This window comes from Panthera uncia, chromosome D1 (assembly GCF_023721935.1).
Source record: "Panthera uncia isolate 11264 chromosome D1, Puncia_PCG_1.0, whole genome shotgun sequence".
NCBI lineage: Eukaryota > Metazoa > Chordata > Mammalia > Carnivora > Felidae > Panthera > Panthera uncia.
Genome location: NC_064808.1, coordinates 48,713,289 through 48,734,413, shown reverse-complemented (window position 1 = coordinate 48,734,413; position 21,125 = coordinate 48,713,289). Strand labels below are relative to the sequence as shown.

Genomic DNA, 21,125 nt, shown 5'->3' with positions numbered 1-21,125 from the left:
AAATTCAGACCAGGTGTTATCAAAGGAAACTCTAGAGTCTACCGCAAATGAGAATTATAGTGGAATTTTGTACAACTAGACCCCATGTTGGGATGGTTTAAAACCTAGTTCCCTTTTTTATGTGGCTCTGTTGTGTTCAGATGCAGCCTCAGGCTCTCCCACTAACAGGGACATGTTGTCTTCCTGCTTCCCAGTGACGCCGGTGCCCCCTTTGCCCAGTGGAGCACAGAGCGTGTGTGTGCGTGGCTGGAGGACTTCGGCCTGGGTCAGTACGTGATCTTTGCCAGGCAGTGGGTGACTTCTGGCCACACTTTACTGTCAGCTACCCCTCAGGACATGGAAAAGGTAAGGGCTGAGTCCTGGGAAGGAGGTTCCCATTTCTCCTCAGACCAATGTCTGGGAAGGTGAGGCCCCCACTTCTCTATCCCCTGCCCTTACACACACACACACACACGAGGGTGGGTGGAAGAGGCTGAGATTTCCTCTGTCACTGCAGGTTGATCCCTTGCACTGTGCAGGGGTCCCCAGGTGGACTTCCATGATGCCCTCTGAGGGTCAAACTGCCAGCTGGAATTTCATATCTGTCTTCATCTTTCAATTTCAGGAGTTAGGAATTAAGCAACCTCTGCACCGGAAGAAGCTGGTTTTAGCAGTGAAAGCCATCAACACCAAGCAGGAGGAGAAGTCCGCACTGCTCGACCACATCTGGGTGACACGTAAGGACAGGCAGTATATGTAATATGTTTCCAGTAGCTCCTAAGGGTAAAAAAGCATTTCCCTGGGAGTATGTGGCTCACAGACTGCAATCTACTTGGGAAAGGCATGTAGATTACTAAACCTTATGGGGAATACAGCTGCACTTCAAGATGATGATTTGTTGCTTTTTATTTATTTATTTGCATGTATGGTCTCCCATTCTTAGGAGCCCTAACACACCCATTTCTTCTGGTTTCTGTAGGTTGGCTTGATGATATTGGCTTACCCCAATACAAAGATCAATTTCATGAATCCAGAGTTGATGGGCGAATGCTACAATATCTGACTGTGGTGAGGATTTTCCCTTTCGGTGTTTCAGTTGTCCCTGCAAGCACTCAGCTCAGGTATCCCCACAGCAGTTATTTTAAACCTGATTCCACTTCCTCCCTCATATTCTTAGGGTCTTTAAATAGTATTGTTCATCACAGAAGAGGTCGGAAGTAGCAGAGTACGAACACCATGCTACGAAAAGCTGCTGTGTCCACATGCCCCTTCCTGAGATGTGGTAGACTTGTCTGTGTGTGGTCTGGGAAGGAAACTTAAGGATCTTAGTCACTTTGGAAACTCGGGTTTATTAACCAAAACATTTCTCTTCCAGAATGATCTCCTCTTCTTAAAAGTCACGAGCCAACTACATCATCTCAGCATCAAGTGTGCCATTCATGTGCTACATGTCAACAAGTTCAACCCCCACTGCCTACACCGGCGGCCAGCTGACGAGGTAAGGGCAGGACAGTACCTATCCCGGTAACCCTGAGTCAGGACACATGCACGATTGGGTGTGAGAAAACAAGAATGACCTCAGCGCAACATGGCTGCCTTTTGGACCAGGGCGCTTAGGATTCTTCCCTTTGCTAGTGCCACATGGTGCCCCAAACACCCGTTGCTTGCATTTTGTGTCCCACAACGGACATTAGACCTCCAAGCTCCCACTGCTCTTGGGGGGACACATGCTCAGGGCCAGAGGCGATAACAGCAAGTCTTTCAAAGCCATTGCAGTGATCAAAGATGATGAGCAAGTGGAGCAAAGGAGAAGGAGGGGAAAGCAAAACAGACAGATGGGGTCAAAGTAGACGGAGGAGAAAAGGAACCAGACGTTTCAGAACAGATCCCCCTACTTGCAGATATGAAATTAACTGACCTCCAGTCCAGGTGCACAGGGGATCCCTGTGCAGGTTTTGCTAGAGCAGAAGTCACGTAGGTAAACACAGCAACCCTCATTCTGGAGAAGTGCCTGATAATGTTCTATATTACCTCAGAGCGCTTGTTGGGCCCTGTCTGCTATATTCCTAGGATCTAGTATAACCCTGCTGTAAGATTAACTCTGCTTCCTGAGGGATTAGAAACTCCTACCCCTACCTTCCATTTCATTTTTGTCGAATACAAATATGTTTTGGATGCCTTCTGTGTGTCAGGCACGGTGCTGGACATTCTGAAGACCAAGATGCCACTTAGGTATAAGCGTCTTAATGTGTGTTCCCCTAAAACATTTGGCCACGCCATGGAGATCTTCTGTCTGTAAAACACTTGGCTCGTAAATGATAGTCCTCTTTAAAGTTTTGTTGAATTACTGAATGAATGACTCCATGCCTTCATTTACTGGTCCCAGTGTTAACCAGATGATTAGGGAGTCTCAGGATTCTGTGCCATCAGATATTTCAGTGTAGAAGAGCTTGCAAGATTCTGTGAAAGCTCTACTACTTGTAAACTGGGAAGGCTCTCGGATGGCTGGGATGGCTGCCTGGGTCTCTGGGCATGAGGGCTGCCTTCTGGTCAGGCATCTGAGGCAGGCTTATTCGCAGGGGCTGGCCCCCAGAGAAGACCACAGGTAGGACCTCTTAGACCTAACTTTTTCACTCTCCTTCTCCCTCTCACAGAGTAACCTTTCTCCTTCAGAAGTTGTACAGTGGTCTAACCACAGGGTGATGGAGTGGTTGCGATCTGTGGACCTGGCGGAGTACGCGCCCAATCTTCGTGGGAGTGGTGTCCATGGAGGCCTCATTGTGAGTGGCTCTTTAGCCTGCTTTGGCATTCAGAATGCTATTCAGAAACTTATTTCTGGGCTATTCAGAAACTTATTTCTCAATGGCCAGACATAAATCCTAGTAAAAAAATAGTGGTAGTTCATCTGAAGCCCTTGCTTGCATCAATTGAAATCTCAAAATATTTGATAATTTGCAATTGGGAATTAACATACCTCATGGAAACAGGATGGTTTCTGGAAGAACTTCCGTAGCAATAGACCCAGAGGATTCCCAGGACAAATGGGTTGCATGTCAGACTGTACCTAGAGTGATGCAGCGGCTGGGGAAGTGAGGGGCTGGCCACCAAAATGTAACTTCCTGCTTGCCACGATATGATCATGATGGTCACTCAGATCTGTCAAGTGGTAAAGCCAGTGGGAAAATGAAGGGATGGTTCAGATGTCAGAGTGGACCCTGGGAGACCATCTTATCCAAAGAGTCACAGCTCTCTGCTGGCCTGTGAAAATGAGGTTGTCAGTCAACAAATGTGGTAGCCAGGCCCTGTGCCAGGAAAAGAGAGGGGAGTGGGATATAGGACAAGTGGATAAGCTTCAGCCCTTGCTCTGGAGGCACCCCTGGGCCCACGGAGGCCTGTTTCTCACTGTCACCACCTGGAGCCATCTCTGTGGTCATCACTGCGTGGCTCTGTCTGTGCTTTCTTCTTAGATCCTGGAGCCCCGCTTCACTGGGGACACCCTGGCTATGCTTCTCAATATTCCACCGCAGAAGACGCTCCTCAGACGTCACCTAACCACCAAATTCAATGCCCTGATTGGTCCTGAGGCTGAACAGGAAAAGCGAGAGAAAATGGCCTCCCCAGCTTACACACCACTGACCACCACAGCCAAAGTCCGGGTGAGTTGCCAGACCCTCTCTGGGGTGGTCACAGGGGCCTGCCTTCTAGCACCCATGTTGTACTGAGTTTGGCCCAGTGCCTGGAGCCAGACCAGCGTGTGCCGCCTGGACGAGGAGGCTCTCTCGGGTCCTGCCCCGAGAGCTCAGTCTCCTTGTCCGTGTTTGTTAGGCCAGTTCCCTGCCATACCCGGGTCCAAGGAAGAGAGTACAATTTTCTTTGCACAAACACCATGTCCAGGAAGCATCTCTTCTCAGGCAGCTGGCACTTGTCCTCTACCCCAATGCCACCTTGACTCATCTTGCAAGTAGATGAGTTCATGATTCTGAGTTCCCTTCAGTCAGGCTCATCTGTGTGCCATGGGGTCTGAGAACTGTCCTGGGGCACCTGGATGGCTCCGTCAGTTAAGCATCTGACTTCGGCTCAGGTCATGATCTGACAGTTCATGGGTTTGAGCCCCATATTGGGCTCTCTGCTGTCAGCACAGAGCCTGCTTCAGATCCTCTGTCCCCTTCCCTCTCTTCCCCTCCCTGCCACCAAATAAATAAAAACATTAAAAAAGAAGAACAACAGCTGTCCTGCCAACACAGGGAGCGCTCCTGTTCACAACTGGCCGTGATTGCCTGTGCTGTGGAGGTGGCCAACACACAGCGGCCCAGGGGGCCGGAGATTATACAGGCACCAGCACCACTCACTGGGGTCTCTGAATCTCACAAAGCCCATTAGAAACTGCCTGAGCCGCACTGTCCTCAGACCGTGTCCTTCTTAGACTGCAGACCCACAGACAGAATCTCTGGAGGCCAGGCTGGCCCTGTCCCCAGCAGCACGGTGATGCCTAGGTTTAGCTACAAGTCACGCACAGACCTCCTTCCCCAAGGGAGCAGGACCAGAAGTGTGTCTGGGGGATACCAGCAGAAGTAGCGCTGGGTGAAGCTAGAGCAAGCAGGAAGGGCCACCTGGGGCTCTCCAGCATGGCCTCCCCAGGGCAGGGGGCGCTGCTAGCAGCTGATGCAGCAGCTGTGTGAGACGGGTCCTCCGCCTCAGCACCCTCTAGAAGCTCCTAGGCGCCTCCCCACCCCCGGGGGGGAAGTAGAATGTCACTCATGGGACAGCAGAACCTGGGTTTCTCGCACACAGTCTTGAAGGAGCAAGATTCTCCTTCCTCATTCGAGATTATTTATCTGTTGCCTGTCCCTAGCCGGGAGCTCTATTTTGTTGAGATTTTTTTCTAGAAGTAGTTTGCCTCATTCCTTTCCTCATGGGCCTGCTCTTAACCATATTGTGAGTCCTGTCTGCACACTGACTTGATAATCTCACATTTGTTGTGTTTTAGCCAAGGAAACTGGGATTTTCACATTTTGGAAACATAAGAAAAAAGAAATTCGATGAATCGACAGACTACATTTGCCCAATGGAGCCCAGCGACAGTGCTGGTGACAGTCACAGGGTCTACAGTGGCTACCGGGGCCTCAGCCCCCTCGATGCCCCTGAACTGGATGGGCTGGACCAGGTGGGACAGATTAGCTGATGGCCTTGTTACCTGTCTTCTCTGTGCACCCGAGAACTTCACAGTAACACTGTGTGTGTCACCATATAACTGCACCTCACCCCCTGCACCTGTGCATGCCTCGCAGAGAACATTCCAGCTGTTGTGTACCCCAGGCCAGTGTCTTTGAACTCTGAGGGTGGCCAGGGTACGGAGTTGCACTTTTGCTAAGGGGCCAGGCTTTGGGGACTGTTGCCAGAGGTGGACTCGGGAGGAAAGACACAAAGATGCTTGTATATTTTTGTAATTCTTAATGGCCATGTTCAGCACCGGTGGAAACACACGAACTTGGACACTGGTCCAGAGGTCACGGATGATTCCCAGAGGCTTGGCTCTCGGGCCCTCCACTGTGCTTCCAGTTGAGGGGCGATCTCAAGTGCCTTAGGCCTGTGGCCACAGAGTCTTGGCTGAGATCCAAGGGACAGCAGCAGGGATTTCTGCCACAGTGATGGTGTAACTGTGTTGTGCCTTAATACAGAGGTGGTCGCTTCCTTCTGGTAATAAAAACAATATTTATGTAGAAAGCAAACAGGGCCGTGTAGCTCTAACCTCACTGGGGGATGAGAGCTGGGCATAGCTGGAGAGGGAGTGCTGTGTACGGCATGGCCTGAGAGCTGGTAGCACCGTGCCAGTCCTTGCCCAGGTACACTCAGCCTTTGCCAAGTGTCATGGACAAGGGGGCTGGAGCAAGGAGGGACCCCATATTCTTCAGAGGGGTCCGTGGCCTCTTCACTTCAGGCTCCACCCACCTCCCTCTATGAAGCCATGGAAAGCCTTGTGCTGACTGTAGGTCACATCTGTCATGCAGACCCCAAAGTTGGTTTCTGTTTCAGAGGCATGAGCCACCTGGGGGGAGTGGGGGGAGACAAGAAAGTGGCCTTGCTGATAATAGCCTCTTTTCTTTTGTGTGGTTTGTCAGCTTCTCTGTTATTGGCCTGGCTGGGCCCATAACCAGCGTGGGGGTTGGTCTGTCTGTTGGCAGAAATGGAACAGCCCTGGCCTCCTGATTTAGAGTCTGGCTAACTGATAATGGCTCTTCCAGATGGGCCTTGTCTGGACGGGGACTGAGGGAAAGACACATCTTGCCAGTCTGGATTCCTGCTCATGAGATTCCAGTTTGCCCTGGGGCAGGTTTTGGCCCTGCCGGGTCCCCTGGACCTCGTCTGCAGAATAACAGTGGCATCGTAACTGTCTGGCGGCAGGGGCAGGGCTTGATGGCCCCACTGAGGGCACTCTGCTTCTGTCCCAGATGGAGACAATGCCAAGATTTGCTTCTGAAACTACCAGCGGCCCCAGGGATGGCCGATGACCACAGGCCATGACCTCCTGCCGCTGTCCCCCCGCCCCCCTCACTGAAGTCAACCAGTGAGAACTGGACAAACTCTCCAGCTGGCATGGCTGGTGCTTGATCCCAGTACCCAGGACACGAAATGACAGGTGCTCCTTAGGGCGGGTACCTGGACCTTGCTGTCATAGAGCCCCAGGGCAGGCTTGGGCCCTTTTTTCCTGTAGTCTTCTGGTGAGAGAATCTCTGCATGTGCCTGTTTGCAAACCCCACATGGAATTAGATCACTAGATCTCTGTGCAGCCTCAGGCAAGGCCTGTATCCCTTTGTGGGCCTCAATTTTCCCACCTAGAAAATGAAGGGTTGTACTTAAATCCCTCAGAGGATGCTTCTAGATCTACGGTGTCTAACCAGGCTTAAGGAAGGAGCAGACCAGCATTACCTCAGGAGGAGGGGTCGAGGGAGGCCCCTGGTAGTGAGGAAGGTCTATGAGCAGCTCCCTGAAGGTGCCCACCTGTACCTGTCCAGGGTCCTATTGGCACCAGAAATTGTGGTTGTATTCGGCATCCTGAGACCTTCATCCCTGCCGCTCCCTGCTCCTGGAGCTAGCTGGAGCACTGAGCGTGTGCGGAAGGGAAGGGCTGCTTCTCACAGGCCATCTGTGCCCTCTTCCCGTGTGCCCCCAGTGCCGGTGCTGGCGTGGCCCAAAGGAGTGTGTGCGCACGGCTGTGTGGGAGACCAGAAGCCCTGCCCTTCCCAGGGACAGAAACAGCATGTGCTCTGCCCACCTGTCACTCCTCAGGCCTGGCCCCCTCCTCGCCCACTCCCCCAGGACAGGACTTGCATGCCATCTCTGTGAATCACAAGCTGAGTCCACGTGTGTTGACCAGGCTGCCGCCCATTTTACAGATGGCGCCTTCGGAAGGCACTGTGACGCAGATAGGGCTCCTCTCCCAAGACATTCACCGTCTCACGGTAGGATTCTGACCCCTCTCTCCACAGCAGGACAGGTGCCGGGGTGGCCCCGTGAGTTTGGTACAGTGGTGCACAAGGCCTGAGACCCCCACCCCACCCTGAACCTGTGTCATCAGTGCCTCTGCCAGGGATCCGCAGGATGGTGCTAGGCATGGTGGCCTGAGCTGGAGCCAGCTCTGTGGTAGAAAGCAGCCCAGAAGCTTCTCCATTGGCCTGCTACTGGGCCGTGAGCTGGGCCTTGAGTTGCTAGGGGCACTGAGACAGGTCCTGGGCCCTGAGCTGAAACCAGCTGAAGTGTGCCAGGTCTCAGTCGTCTTCCCAGGCTCAGGGCTGGTGAGGAAACCACAGTGCTTGGCAGTTCTGGGTCACCTGCCTATCAGCCTGGTGCCCGGGCCTCATCTCAGACCTGCTGGACACTGTTCTGCCCTCTCTACCCTCGACACATGTATTTCCTGTCAGGCTTCTGACTTTGTGGATATCATGGCCATGTGAACATGTCCTGATGTGCCTCATGAGGACAAGCTGTATCACAGGGAGGCAGCATGGTGTTGGGGAGGAGCGAGCCACTTTGGAGTGAGGCCAATCTGGTTCAAGGCCCTGCTTTGCCTCCTACTAACTCTGGAACCTCAGGCAAGGCATTCTCTCTCCACACCCCAGCTTAGTTATCTGTAAAGCAGAGCTCATAATATCCTCCTTGCAAGGCTTGTAGGCAGGCTAGAGCTGGCAGTAAAAGACCATCCACAGCGAAGATTCACATTTTTGAGGCCCTGTACCTCCAACTGCCCATTAGTCCCTGGATGGTCCCATCACTGAGCCCACTGGTGTATCATCTGTCCATGTTGAGGCTCCTGTCACTGTCCTTCACTTATCTATCGAGGCACATTAAGAAGGCTGTATCCAAGGGCAAGACTGAAGTAGAGGGGGAGGCAGGGTGATCTCCCTGAATCCAAATGGGACCATTTTTATTTAACTTTTTTTTTTTTTTTTGGCTCATACACTGAAATGAATGCACCCAACCTTGCCCTCATTACCACTAGTAGGCCTTTGGTGGTCTTGAAATAGCAATTTTACCTCTAAGGTATGAGCAGTGCATATTCTTGATAGTGCTGTCTGTTCTGATTCAATATGTGGGGGTCCTGGATCTCATGAACTTAGAGGGTGCTAGTGTCAGATGGGACCACACCAATGTGTCCCACTGCTTCCCATGTAGCTGCCACAGGGCAGCCCTGACCAAAACCCTGTTCAACTACCCCTTGGGCCCGTGTCCTTTCAGACTATGCTGAGCCAGGACCAGCTGCTGAACGACTCTCGCCTGGCGGCTCCCAACCCTGAGGACTGGAGATGACTTTCTTCATGGCCAAGAGGCCAGAGAGGCACGTGTGGGGGCCCCAAGTCTCTGCTTCAAGGGGGGCTGGCACAGCCACCCGCAGAGTCCAGACGGGCTGGCAGGACATCTTGGAACGTGGGTGCTGACAGGAGCGAGCAGAGTGGTGAACAGATGTCAGGGGGTGGGCCCAGGGGGCCCCGTGTTTTCAACTGTACTGTGCTCTTCACCACAGCTTTTATACCTTTTGTACTTTTATACGTGGACTGCACCCCACTTCTGTGGGGAGGGCAGTGAGACATCAGCACAGACTCGATTCAATGGCTCACGCTCTTCCCTGAGACAGTTGGGAGGTTCTTAACACCAAAGGGAAAGGGCAATGAGTTCATAGAAGCTCTGCTGTTAAGAAAATCCTGAAACAATGTTCTGGCTGTACTGGAGTGGCTGGAATGAAAGGGGGCCCCTCCTGGGCTGCTTCCACACACAGGGAGTACTTCATCCACAGGAACCTGGCTAGGGCGTTGGTGTTCAGGGTGACTGCAGGGAAGGAGCCTCTCTTCCCACTGCCCCAACTGCCCTCATCCTACCCTCCTCTGCAACAGAGGTTGTCAGTGCTGGGCCTCCTCCAGAGCAGAGACCGCTCTAACACGTGCAGGCACTCATGCTCACCCTAGCTGACAGGCAGCACAGGCTCCAAAGTGCGGTTGTCTGATCAAATGGCTCCCCCCAGTGGACAGTGCTTGCTTACCCCCAAACCAACGGTTCCACCGCCACTCGCCATCTTCCCAGAGCAGCCTGTTCCCCTGGGGTGTCTCCTACCTCACCCCACATGCCCCAGCCATACTGTCCCTCCCAAACGGTCTCCCCACTTGGTAGAGCCCTGTCCTCTTCCTCCCTGTGGTGGCTTGGGCCTCCTCTCTCCTCTGATTTCCAACGCTGGTCTCCTCCTTGGTCCATTACCCTCCCAATTGGTCCCTCCAAAGGTTCTCTACCTTACCCCAGAGTGGCCTTCCCAAAGCACTGTTTTGATCCTGTTACCTTTATGCTCAGAACGCCTCAGTTCCAGAAGCCAGAGTAGAGTTCAAAAGCCTTTGCTAGCACCCAAGGCCATTCAGAAGCCACTCTGTAGCCTGTGTCTCTGCGTTTCCCCCACCGTGGGACCTACTTTTCCCCCGTGGTCCCCTTCACAAGACCCAGCATGACACCACTTCTTTCAGGAAGCCTTCACTGATGTGTTGGTTAGAGGTCCCTGTGTCCCACTGTGTAGTCTGCCCTTGAGCCCGAGCCCTTCCTGGCTCACCCTGAAGTACTGTGTCTTCCTTTCCATAGCCTCTCAGCACAAACTCACCAAGCAACCTGCTATGCGTGGGCTCCTGTACAGACCGGAATAAGAGCCAATGCTGGTCCTTAGACTGCTTAGGGGCTCCATGCTGCCAAGTTCCCCATCCACCCACCCCTTCATATGTGTGGGTTAAGCATGTTCCATGCCAGGCTAAGAAGGGCTACAGATACAGACAGGCATGAATGTCAAGGTCTTTGTCTGAGGGTGCTGATGGTCTAGTGGGGGGTGCACATCTGTTTCAAACAGGCATGCGCTGAAAGTTACAGAGGCTCCAGTAGAAGTCTCTACAGCCTGAAAGAACAAGGTGTCCTTTTTAATGGAGAGCTGGGGGAGGGGACTGAAAACGACTTGGATTTCAGAGATGAATCAGGTTCCCCAAGGGTGCCAGAGGGGAAAGGCATTCCAGGCAGATGGATGTGGAACATGCCAGCACATCCCAGGAAGTGCCCAAAGTTGCTAAAACCAGAGAACAGTTTCTCAACCTCTGCGCTGCTGTCACTTAGGGCTGAATAATTTGTTGTGATGAGGGCTGGTTTGTGTGTTGTAGGAGGTTTCGCGGCATCCTCTATCCCTGTCTGGCAACAGCATGCCGCCTCTGATTGTGACAACCGAAAATGTCTCCAGACTTTGCCAAATGTTCTGGGGCGGGGGGGGGGGGGGGGGGCAAAACTGCCCCCTAGCTGAGAACCACTGGGCCACAGAATGGGGTAAAAGTGGGAGGCCCAGGGAAGGAAAAATCTGGTGAAGTCAGCTGGGGTCAGATCAGGAAAGGCCCTGTGAGCCAGGTCCCTGTGATTTAACTTGGAGACACAGGTGGCCAGGTGGGGACTAGTAAAAGCAGGGGACAAGCATGGGAAGATGTGTGTTAGAGAAAAATATCTTCGAGTAGGCTCTTCCTCACCCTATAGCGCCTGGCAGAGTATCTTTCCCCAAGTAGGGGATTCGCTGAGGGGGTGCTGAACACACAAATGAGTGAAGGCTCACCGCCCCCAGCCCCGCCACCGTGGCACCCCTACTGGCCCTCAGGGGATCATCCCTGTAGGCAGGGCATAGCTGCACTTCAGTGAGATCTCTAGAGCCGTTTTCCCTTGTCCTGTAACCCCCCCACACACACACACACACATGGTGACACCAGGTTGCAGCAACACTACCATCCAGTTTCTGTAGAAAGGGAATGTCTTGGATTAAACACAGCCGGATCTGAAGCCCACCCCTGCCACCTCCTGTTGGAATGACCTAGGGGCAATAACTTCATCTTGGAGCCTCAGTTTTTTCCTCTGTAACTTGGAGAATAACTCCCCCCATAGAATCTCTGGCTTGTTATGAGAATGATGAGAAGTAAAGTGCAGAAAGGTTCTACCCACTCACAGTAACAGAGAAGCATATCAGCCTGGCCAGGAACAGCAGAGGCCATCGTGGTCAGTTGTATGATTTGGGTTTAGCAACGTGAAGGATTTAAGGAATAGCTCCTGGAGCCTACTCTTGTTTGCAAATTCAGAAGCTGCTATATTAACCACCCTGGGCACCACACTGGGATGCCAGGAAAACCACAGCCCTGGCCTGTGTTTGTTGCACAAAGCCCAGGAGTCCAGCATTCCTGGAGCCTGCCTACCCTGTGGATTTACTACTACCCTAATACATTTGAACATCATTCCCACTTCAAGGGTCTGCCACAAAGGAAGGAAGGATGCACGTGGAGGGTCCCTAGGCCCTCCAGTAGGTCTGGCCTTAAACACAGAACACTCTGAAGAGGGGTGTTCAGGAGACAGATTGGAAGCTGACGTGACCCCACTTGGATTCTTCTGGAATTCTGCCCCTGCACTTTTGCCAGTCCTGACCTCCTTGGGACAGAGAACAGTTCACATGTAGGGCTGGCCAAGGCCTTCTAACCTTCTAAAACTGCCTAGCAGGTGTCCCACAAGCCCCATCTCATGAGCTGTCTGCTTTGGACTGAAGCTTATTTCACTAAACTATGGGAAAAGCTACGAATTGAGCCTCCCAAGCAAGGCAGTCTCAGAAACCAGTTTATCTCCAACCCTGTGAATGCTGCTTCGTAGGCCCACACCCAGAAAAGGAGCGATGTGCCCAAGGGTGCATTACAGGCGCTTGTGAACACACGCCACTTTAATGTGCTGAGGCAGAGCTCACTCTGAAACAGAGGAAAGGGACCAGGCAGATTTGCTAAGAGCAAGGGAAGTATTAGTAAGTGAAAATCATGTCCTTGGTATAACCCAGTTTCTCCAGATTAGGGTGAGCGGCTGTCTGGATCAGGGGCAGGGGTCCACACACCAGGATGAACGTGGACTGCCCGGGAGGAGGGAGGTGCTCCTTGATCATGTTGGCGGTGATGTAGCCTGAGCTGTACTTCCAGCCTGAGATAAAGCAGAAGTAGAAGAAAGCTGTGGGGGTGCCAGGTGGAGTCCCTGACCCCAAGCCTCCTGCCTGGCCTCCCTAGACAAGGAACCCAGGCTGCTCTCCAAGACTTAGAAGCCTGCATTGCTGTTCTCTGCAGAGAAGCCGCAAAGTCAAGGACGTGGTAGACTCAGGCAGCCTTCAAAAGTGTCTACCCCCAGATCCCAGGCTCACTGCTGGGACTCTGAGGCCCCCAGCAGGTGTCCGATGCTGCCGGCACTGTCGGGGATGGAGAACACAATAGTGGGGTGTGGTCTTAGTCAAGGCAGCGATCTGGGGCCCTGCAGACTGAGGTTTATGGCTCAGTTGGGGGCGCCCTCTGCTGGGCAGTGAGCTATATGACAAGGCAGGTGCAGTTCAGCGCAGCAGGAGAGTGACAGCCACGGATGGTGGGCTGTGCGTGGTGGTAGCCACGTGCTGGCTAGGGTCGCGGCAGCTGGCTGGGGCTTAGCACGTGATGACTGCTATCCAGGAGAGGCCGGGTGGTAAGGGAGAAGGGGTCACTGGCCATATTAGATGCCACGTGTGTGCTATCTCTGTGGGATGCTGTATCAAGTGTAGCATGGAGTGGGTGTTCAGACTGACCCAGTGACTCAGTGTCCCTCTGAGTCCCTCCTGAGGTTCAGCGCGTGTATGGACTGCTGCTGAGATATCACACACATGCCCTTGAGTGCTCTCACAAACAGGTCATCCCAAATCCTCTCTCCCTCAAATCCCTCCATTTCCCATGCAGAGACAGAGCTGAAGGTCTCAGCCCTCGAGCACAGATCCAAAAACCAAACCCAGGGACCAGTTCCTGAGGTGGGTCAAGGGTTGGAGCTAACCCACAGTGGGGACAATGGGGATCGTACCAACAGGAGGCCTGTCCAGGGTGTACCACAGGCTGAACTGTTCCGGGTGAGTTCTGGCAACTTCTTCAAGCTCTTTTCTCACCAAGATATCCTCCTCTGTCTAGAAAAGAAGGAACATGAGAAAAGCCCCTCCAGGGACATCCTTCTTGTCCCCCACACTGGGCACAGGGGTCAGCACATGTCTGCCCAAGCTGCCACTGCTCCAGTTGGATGCTGTCACCACGGCTCCTGGGGCAAATGAAGGTTCTGCGGCACTTCCTCACTACCAACCCTCTCTCGTGGGTGGAGGAGGTGGGCTGTGCGGCAGAGGTGGTGACTGTCCTCAGCTGGAAGGACACGGCTGAGCACAGGTGCACAGGCTGGGTGGCCTCGTTCTGACGGCCCAGCCCCCCGCCCCCATCCACACTGAGCACCAGGCTATCCTGCCAGGCTGGACCGAGTTTAGTGTGGGCCCAGGACCTCTCGCAGGGAGTGCAAGGGGCGAAGGCCGTAATACGGAAAGAAGATCGCACCTAACACCATAGCACTGGAGAGCTACGGGACAGGAAAGCAAAGGCTGGAGCTTCATTTGGGGAAAGGGAGCCAAAGCCACGAGAAACCTGTGCCAGGCCCAGAGGTACCACACAGAGGACCTGGATCTCAAGACTCTTCACAGTTCCTGCACCAGCAATCCTACTCCTGGGATTCTGTTTAAGAAAATAATCTAAAAGGCATCAAGCCTAGGCTATATTGTTCATCACCATATACTTTACAACTGGGAAAACTGAAAATCTGAAGGCAGAAGATGTAGTAAATTATGGTGCAACTTGGTACAGACTGATGAAAATATGTACAAAGAGTTTTGACAAGAAGAAAGTGCCTGTGTGGTAATGCTGGGTGAAAAAACTGTGTTATAGATGTAATTGCAAATATATGGCATGTATAGAAAAAAAGTCATATTTATTTTTGTATTTTCTGAAATTTCTACTGAGGGCATCTATGACTTTATACTCAGAAAACCAGAATTGCATATTAAGAAAGGAAGGAAAGCTTAGTACATAAAGTGGCTGGGGGAACAGTTAAAAACAAAAACAAAAAAAACAACTGAAAAACCAGGCCCTCCCCCAAGGCCGCAGGCACCCCAGCAGCGAGAGAACTCAGTGTGGGGGAGGTATGAAGGCAGAGGCCCCGCTCAGCAAACATTCCATCCCACCCCTGCAAGCTCAGGGCTGATTCGGCAGAGCTGACCTGGTTGGCAAAGATGAGGGACATCCTGGTCCTGTCGTCGGGGTTCTTGGTGATATGGCGAATGAGCTGCAGCATGGGCGTAATCCCTGGAATAGTAGCAGGTGGGACACAGCTAGCCGCTCTCTCTCCCTCTCTGCTGCCCACAGTCCCTGGTCTGCAGCCCCTTAACAGTCTTCCTTAGCTGCAATCCTACTTTTCTCATGTCTGCCCCCAAAACTCAAAGTGGAAAACCACCCCTCCTTTTGGTTTCCCCTTCCAATGCAACAATAAATCGAAAGGCCCTTTCTTTTCTGTGGCAAGATGGAAGGAGACTGGCTCGGAACTGAAAGTGGGCTGCACACCCAGCTCCCTCACTTGCTGTCTGACCGTGGTCAGTCACGTGCCTGGCTGCGTGTCCCCATTTGTAAAAGAGAATGACAAGTAAATGTGTTCATTTTACGAGTGCCCGTTGTGGTGCCTGGCACATTGTAGGTGTTCCCACGTTCCATTCTTTCAGGCATTCATTTTCAAGGGATGGGGAGCATCAGGCTTGACCTGGATCCAGGAGCCCTTGGGGGACCATGTGTGGGCCTACTCAGCTCGGTCCCCAGACCTTTCTATGGTCCCCAGCATGACTTCCTGGGGCAGCCACCATGTTGAGTAAAGGGAGCAGGGCACACGAGGTTGGTTTCCAGGCCTATCATCAACCTTGCACTTCCATCTAAAACAGCTAGGAAAGGGTCTCCCACACCACCCCTTCTAGCATCAAATGAGTCCAAAGTTAAAAAGGTCTGGGGACCCACCCTGTGGCTGAAGCTCCAGAAGCCTCTTACCTGTGCCCCCAGCAATCATTCCCAGGTGACTGACCACCTTTTCTTCAGGCTCACTTGTTTTGTATGGTTTGATTGAAAACTTCCCTGGAAACACAGAGGATACTTCTGACTTCTGCAGCTCTTGCCTGAGAGCTTACAAAAGATCCCAGACGCTCCTTGGGACCCCCAGGAGGAAAGTCCACCTGAGGAAGTGGCCACACCATTCTAAACCAGAGAAGCAAGTCGGCGTGGCCCATTCCACCAGTCCCGGTGCCCTGGTGCACAAAGTGGAAACAGAGGCTGGGCTTCTTTGAGGACTCACTAGACCTTTTCTTCTGAGGAAGGAGAGGGACACAGTGAAATTAAATGGAGCCTCGCAGAGCACTGAGCCACAGCAGTGAAAGAGTGAGTCGGTGGTGAACATGTGAGTAAGTGAGTGAGTGTGGATGGCATCCATCTATCCATTCTTCAGCATTAGCGGGCACCTCTTATGTATCAGGCGTTGTGCCGGACAGACAGTGATGAGGAAAAACCCCAGCACTCCCCTACCATAACAAAGCTTACAATCTCATAAAGTGTGTGTGTTAAATGAATGTATGAAGACTTTAAGGACAAGTGCACATGACCCAAACATGAGACGTTTTCTAGAACAACCACAGGAATCTTCCTCCCAGCAGGAAGTCCAGCATAACCCCCTAGTACCTGGCTCATGATAGAATAGGCGACCGGTGGGCCCTCGAAAAAGGACAGTGTCCCCAATTTTCATGTTCTCCAAGTACTGAGTCATCTTCCCCCCTTCTGGATAATTGGGGTGTACGTTTTTGAAGTAGATCTGAAAAAATAAAGCAGCCTGTTTTTCACACACGCAGACCTGAGGTCACAATTGCATACAACTGAAAATTCCATTTGCCACTGGAAACCTTGCAGAGAAAATCCTCTGTGCTCACAGTTGCTCTAAGCACCCCCTGAAGACTTGGCCAAATCAACAGCTTCACTGTTAAATGACAGGCTGGAAAGCCCTTCCCAGGACACGAGTCCCCTCTCCACCCTACCACCTTTAATAGGCTTGTGAGGGTGAGGCAGGTGGACCCAGTAGGCACCATTTACCTTTATAATCAAGTCCACAAAGCCTTGGTCATCATCACTGGACACAGGCGTGTAAGCCCTGACCACCAGAACACCATCAATTCTGGCCAAGAGATGGATATAGTTACCTGCAGAAAAAGCATCCAGTGTTAAATGTGAGCACAGCCAACCTAAACAGGACCCAGGATTCCCATAAAGGACTTGGCTTCAGGGAAGTGGGTGCATGTGGCAGGGTGCATGGGAGCACGGCCAAGCAGAGGAGGAGTCCAGATCCAGGAGGCCTGGGTCCTAGGCCTGCCCTTGTCACTCTGCATGCTACCCTGGGCAAGTCACTTCACCTCTCTGGGTGAGTTGGGACGATATGCCTGCCCTGCCCCCATCCCAGGGGAGCTGTGAGCTTCATGTGAATGCACGCTCACTCATCAAAATATTCTGTGGATCAGGAAGACCTCATTAAAGTTGGAGGCTGAGTATTAAAAGTAATAGAAAGGAGTGTTTCCCTTTTAAATATTTTTTGATGCTTATTTATTTTTGAGAGAGAGAGAGAGGGAGAGAGAGAGGGAGACACAGAATCCGAAGCAGGCTCTAGACTCTGAGCTGTTGGCACAGAATCCGATGCAGGGCTCAAAGTCACGAACCAAGAGATCATGACCTGAGCTGAAGTCGGACGCTTAACCGACTGAACCACCCAGGCATCCCAGGAGTGTTTCCCTTTTAAAGCAAAATATGTTGCCTTCACAAAGTCATTTCTTCTTAGACTGAGTGGATCAGTGGGGTCTGTGAATGAATCACGACCCCCTCATCTGTCTCTTGCTGCTTGAGCCGCCCTAGACTCACAGGCATGCTGGGCCCTGGGATTTGGATACTGCAGACCAGGAGTTCTAGAAAGAGTGTTGTGTCTTTCTGGCCAATGGTTCTGCTCGAGGGGCAGCAGTAAAGTTTTGAGCCATGGAATTCTGCCCCTCCTGGGTAGAACCGAATGGACCAGGTATGGCCAGAGACCTACATATGGTGACTACAACCCAGTGTCACATAGTGGGTATGGCGACTCAGATGGTTGCTGGATCTAAAGTGGGAGCTTCAGTGACTAAGACAAGCAGTGGTGAGGGCAGGAGCTGCCATCAAGAGATGCTAAGAGACAGAGGCAAAATGAAGCTTTGTGCCATCCAAGGGAGTAGAAACTATGCACAGGAAAGATGGAGCAGAGGTGCAGACAGAAGCGGAAGCCTGGGGAGACACAGAAAGGAGGAAGAGAAGGAGGAGAGGAGGAAGCCTTGAAAGTCCTCAGGGTCTGTGAGAAGGCCCTGAAGCCTGAGGTGCAAACACTCGGGGTTAAAAAAGGGCAAGCGCTATACTGGAATTCAAATGAAGAGAAGAGAAAGGAAGGGAAGAAAGAAAAGACAGGCTCAATGACTCTGGCTGTGGCCTGGCTGGGCATCAGGGATGTGCAGAAATATATGCCTGAGGCAGTTTCCTTCTGAGAACAAATCTGAACCTGGAGACCTCAGATAGGCTCTTTCAGATGCAGCCAACCTGGACCTGGCCTGGCAGTGTCCGTCCCCGGGGAAAACGGGGCTGCCTAGCTGGCCCCATTTCTAAGCTGCTGCATTTCCTCTGACCTGGAAAGCATCAGTGATCGCCGAGTCCTCATAGCAGACTCTCCCAGAAGCCTCTAAACTACCTGTCACACTAACTTTGCACCGCCTACACCAGGGCAGAGGAGAGGGTGGGTCATGGCAGATTCTAAGAAATTTCTATTCCTCGAAGTTTTTCATTCTTTTAGCCTTCTTGCCAACAGGACTCACCCCACAGACTAGGCAGAGGGCTGGAAGGCAAGCGGACACTGAGCTCTTGTGGATGGGGACAGAGAGAGGAAGCAGTGAAGAGGCTCAGGAGCCAGGCTGGCTGCCTGGTCACCTGAGGAGAGGTCAAGGTTTTGTCCCACACACACAGGACAAGTAGGTCGTGGATTAGGATCTCCACCAGGCTGGCAAGCAGCACTAGCAATTTGTACAAAGCTCTGAATCCCCAGGCTGTGGACCTAGCAGAGGATTTCTACCTCACCAACATGAAATTGGGTGTCTGGTGGTGGTACAGACCAGAAGGGGTAACTCGGAACTCGGACCTCTAGGGCTGGTATTCACAGTGGGTCCCTCCTTGTGTGAATCTGAGGTCCCTGCTGAAAAGCCACACTATGTGGGGAAGACACACTTGACTCCCTCCTGCCTCTCCACACATTCTGGGCCTTTCTCCTGACTTCAGGGGAACATCAGTTCCTTCTACCCCTCACATGTACACAGCACTTGGCACTTTCTGAATTTTCTCATCCATCAGTCACTTTACCTTCACAACAACACAAGCGGCGGACAGGCCTGGGAAACCCCATTTCATAGACTGAGGCTCAGAGAGGTTGAAGGACTTGACTCAGGTTGCCCAGCAAGGAGCCTGTGATGAGATCCCAGACCTTCTGATCCTAGATTCACTTCTTTTCAATGCTGAGATATCACTTCTGTGTCAGCCCAAATCAGTGAGAAAAGAAATGGACTGACCCCAAGCCCATCTCCCTATCTCTCTTGAGCTCACGTGTCAGGAAAGATAACAAGAAGACCGCTACACCCCAGCTGAGTTTCTTAGAGGAGCAGAATGCCTGCAAGGCCCAGTCCTGGCGATGATACTAAACCCCACTCACCTACAGGAAGCCCCAAGACATGGTCCGGTGAGGGCAGTCCAAAGCGGAACCTCCAGGTGTTGTGGCTGATTTGCTATAAAATAGAAAACAGAGGCAGACTGTCAGCTTTCTAGAAGCCTTTCTGGGCAACTAAGATGCCTGGGAAAGGAGCTCTATTTGGGACTACCCCGGAACACATAGATGTACACACACACACACACACACACACACACACACGCAGTGGGAGCAAACTGGAGGCCCTGAAACTCCTGTCCCATTGCCCTGCCTTCCCAGCCAGCACATCCCCCACCACTCTCGTGCTCTTCTCTTTCACAGGCTGACAGTGGAAAGGGTGGGCTGACTCCATTACCTCTTTCTCAATCAAAGGCAGTGGGTACTTGGTTTCAGAGTCCTGTAGGGTGATACATCTCTTCCTTGAGTTCATGTTCCTCAGGGCCAACAGAAGCACTGTGACTCCAAGGACAGTGATGACAAGGAGCAGGGTTGGGTCCTAGCAGACAGTGTGAACAGGGCACTGTCCCCACCGGCCCCGGGGAAAGGACTGTGCTCAGGCACAGCAGTACCCTCCCACACCAAAGGCACAGAAGAAACCAGACAGAGGGAAAGGTAATAAAACAATGCAGGCTGAGCCTACAGTGGACCCGGAGGGTAGGGAGGGGTCAGCTGCACATCAGACCACGCCAAGCAGATGGCCAGGGAGTGCTAATGTCACCAGGCCAGCCCTTCCTGCCCATCTGCCTCCATCCTGGTTACATTCGAGGGTGAAAGTCCTGGGAGTCCCCTCCTTGAGGTGATGACACTGCTTCTAACCCACAATCTGGAACATGGTCCCAGTCCCCAACGGCAGAACTAGACGGGGATAAGCGCTGACTCCTCCAGGAGGTGGCTGCGGCTAGGCAGGGATGGGGTTCACTTCCCCGCTACTCCCCTATCCAGGCGGGGTTGGGGTGGGGTGACTACCTTCGATCTGGCGGGGGGGGGGTTACCTTAGCGCCTCGGGACACGCCAGCACCCTCCAAGGCAGGTGAAGGAGGCCTGGACTCTCACCTGCAGCCACCCCGCCGGGCTCCCGCCCCCGCCCCCGCCGCCAGCACTGCCAACCTGGCCATCACCCAGCCAGCCGTCGCGGGACCGGGGAAGGGCCGCGGGCTCCCTCTCCCGCCTGACGCCCCGCTCCCCGCCGTGCCACGCCTGCCCCGGCGCCGCTTGGGCCCGCCCCGCTCCCCGCCCCGCGCGGCGCCGACCGGCCCACGCCCTCGGCCGCCAGGCCCGCCCGGGGCCCCGTTGGACTCCCACGGCCTCGCCCCGCCGCCGCGCCCTGGGCACCCACCCGGAACGAGACGCCGAACAGGTCGTCGAAGTGGGGCTGGTTGCGAGGCCGCGGCGAGTCGGGCGCCCGCAGCTCCGCCTGGCGGACGCGGAGGCCTCGAAGCCGCGGCCGGCGACGCGCGCCCGGCCACTCCCGCTTACCCCCACACCGCGCGCCCCACCGTGGAGCACCCCGCGCGCCCCCCGTGGAACCCCCCGCGTACCCCACCTCTCACCGTCCCCCGCGCGACCCCGCCGTGGAGCCCCTCGCGTAGCCCCCCACGCACCCCTCCCCACTAACCACCCCCCCGCGCGCCTCCCCGTGGACCCTCCCCCCGCGCGTCCCCGTGGAAACCCCCAGCGTACCCTCCTACACCCCCTACTGCTCCCCGTCCCCCGCGCGAACCCCCGGGGAGCCTCTCGCTTACCCCCACACCTCTCCCCGCTACCCCGCCCGCGCGCCCCCCTAGGACCCCCCTCCCCTGCACCCCCCACCGCTCACCCACCCCCCACCCCCTTGGCGCCCTAAGAGTTCCCTGTCGCGTGACTCTCTCTCTGCCCCGCCCTGCCCCTAGGGGCCGCACGCGACTAGGGGCTGCCACTGCTGCGGGGTCCCCGTTCCCAGGGGCCATCCCTTGTTTATTCGTGACCCCCTC

At 53.6% G+C, this 21,125-nt stretch overlaps 2 protein-coding genes across 6 annotated transcripts in view; one reads left to right on the top strand and one right to left on the bottom strand.

The window, feature by feature from the left end:
* Positions 1-10,731, top strand: part of PPFIBP2 (PPFIA binding protein 2) — a 145,153-nt gene extending 134,422 nt beyond the window's left edge. For 2 of the 4 annotated variants that reach the window (XM_049650773.1, XM_049650782.1), the window contains 9 exons: positions 195-345; positions 605-716; positions 959-1,047; positions 1,355-1,477; positions 2,634-2,759; positions 3,447-3,635; positions 4,967-5,143; positions 7,374-7,439; positions 8,713-10,730. In XM_049650773.1, the coding sequence (XP_049506730.1) occupies positions 195-345; positions 605-716; positions 959-1,047; positions 1,355-1,477; positions 2,634-2,759; positions 3,447-3,635; positions 4,967-5,143; positions 7,374-7,439; positions 8,713-8,784 (1,105 nt within the window). In that variant the 3' untranslated portion in view covers positions 8,785-10,730. Of the gene's footprint in view, positions 1-194; positions 346-604; positions 717-958; positions 1,048-1,354; positions 1,478-2,633; positions 2,760-3,446; positions 3,636-4,966; positions 5,144-7,373; positions 7,440-8,712 lie in introns of all 4 variants that reach the window. The other 2 variants (XM_049650769.1, XM_049650791.1) reach the window with 2 other exon arrangements.
* Positions 10,732-12,197: 1,466 nt separating this feature from the next.
* On the bottom strand, positions 12,198-20,644 carry LOC125936621 (NADH-cytochrome b5 reductase 2). Of its 2 annotated transcripts, none has more exons than XM_049650813.1 (9): positions 20,492-20,644; positions 19,511-19,651; positions 19,162-19,234; positions 16,494-16,600; positions 16,089-16,218; positions 15,408-15,491; positions 14,596-14,681; positions 13,369-13,468; positions 12,198-12,477 (listed from the first exon to the last, which is right to left on the bottom strand). In XM_049650813.1, exons 2-9 carry the CDS (start codon positions 19,583-19,585, stop codon positions 12,305-12,307), a joined length of 828 nt encoding a protein of 275 aa, XP_049506770.1. In that variant the 5' UTR covers positions 19,586-19,651; positions 20,492-20,644; the 3' UTR covers positions 12,198-12,304. The 2 variants fall into 2 exon arrangements, with proteins under 2 accessions (XP_049506770.1, XP_049506777.1); XM_049650820.1 differs by lacking the exon at positions 20,492-20,644 and adding an exon at positions 20,148-20,286.
* Between the last annotated feature and the right edge of the window lie 481 nt (positions 20,645-21,125).

Bases quoted from the DNA above. Each gene is read 5' to 3' on its own strand.
- LOC125936621 (XM_049650813.1), bottom strand. From the start codon at position 19,585: ATGAACTCAAGGAAGAGATGTATCACCCTACAGGACTCTGAAACCAAG. The intron at 16,601-19,161 runs GTGAGTGGGGTT...CTTTTTCTGCAG, and splicing joins TGTCTTGGGGCTTCCTGTAG to GTAACTATATCCATCTCTTG. The intron at 13,469-14,595 runs GTCAGCTCTGCC...CTTCTTTTCTAG, and splicing joins CCCTCATCTTTGCCAACCAG to ACAGAGGAGGATATCTTGGT.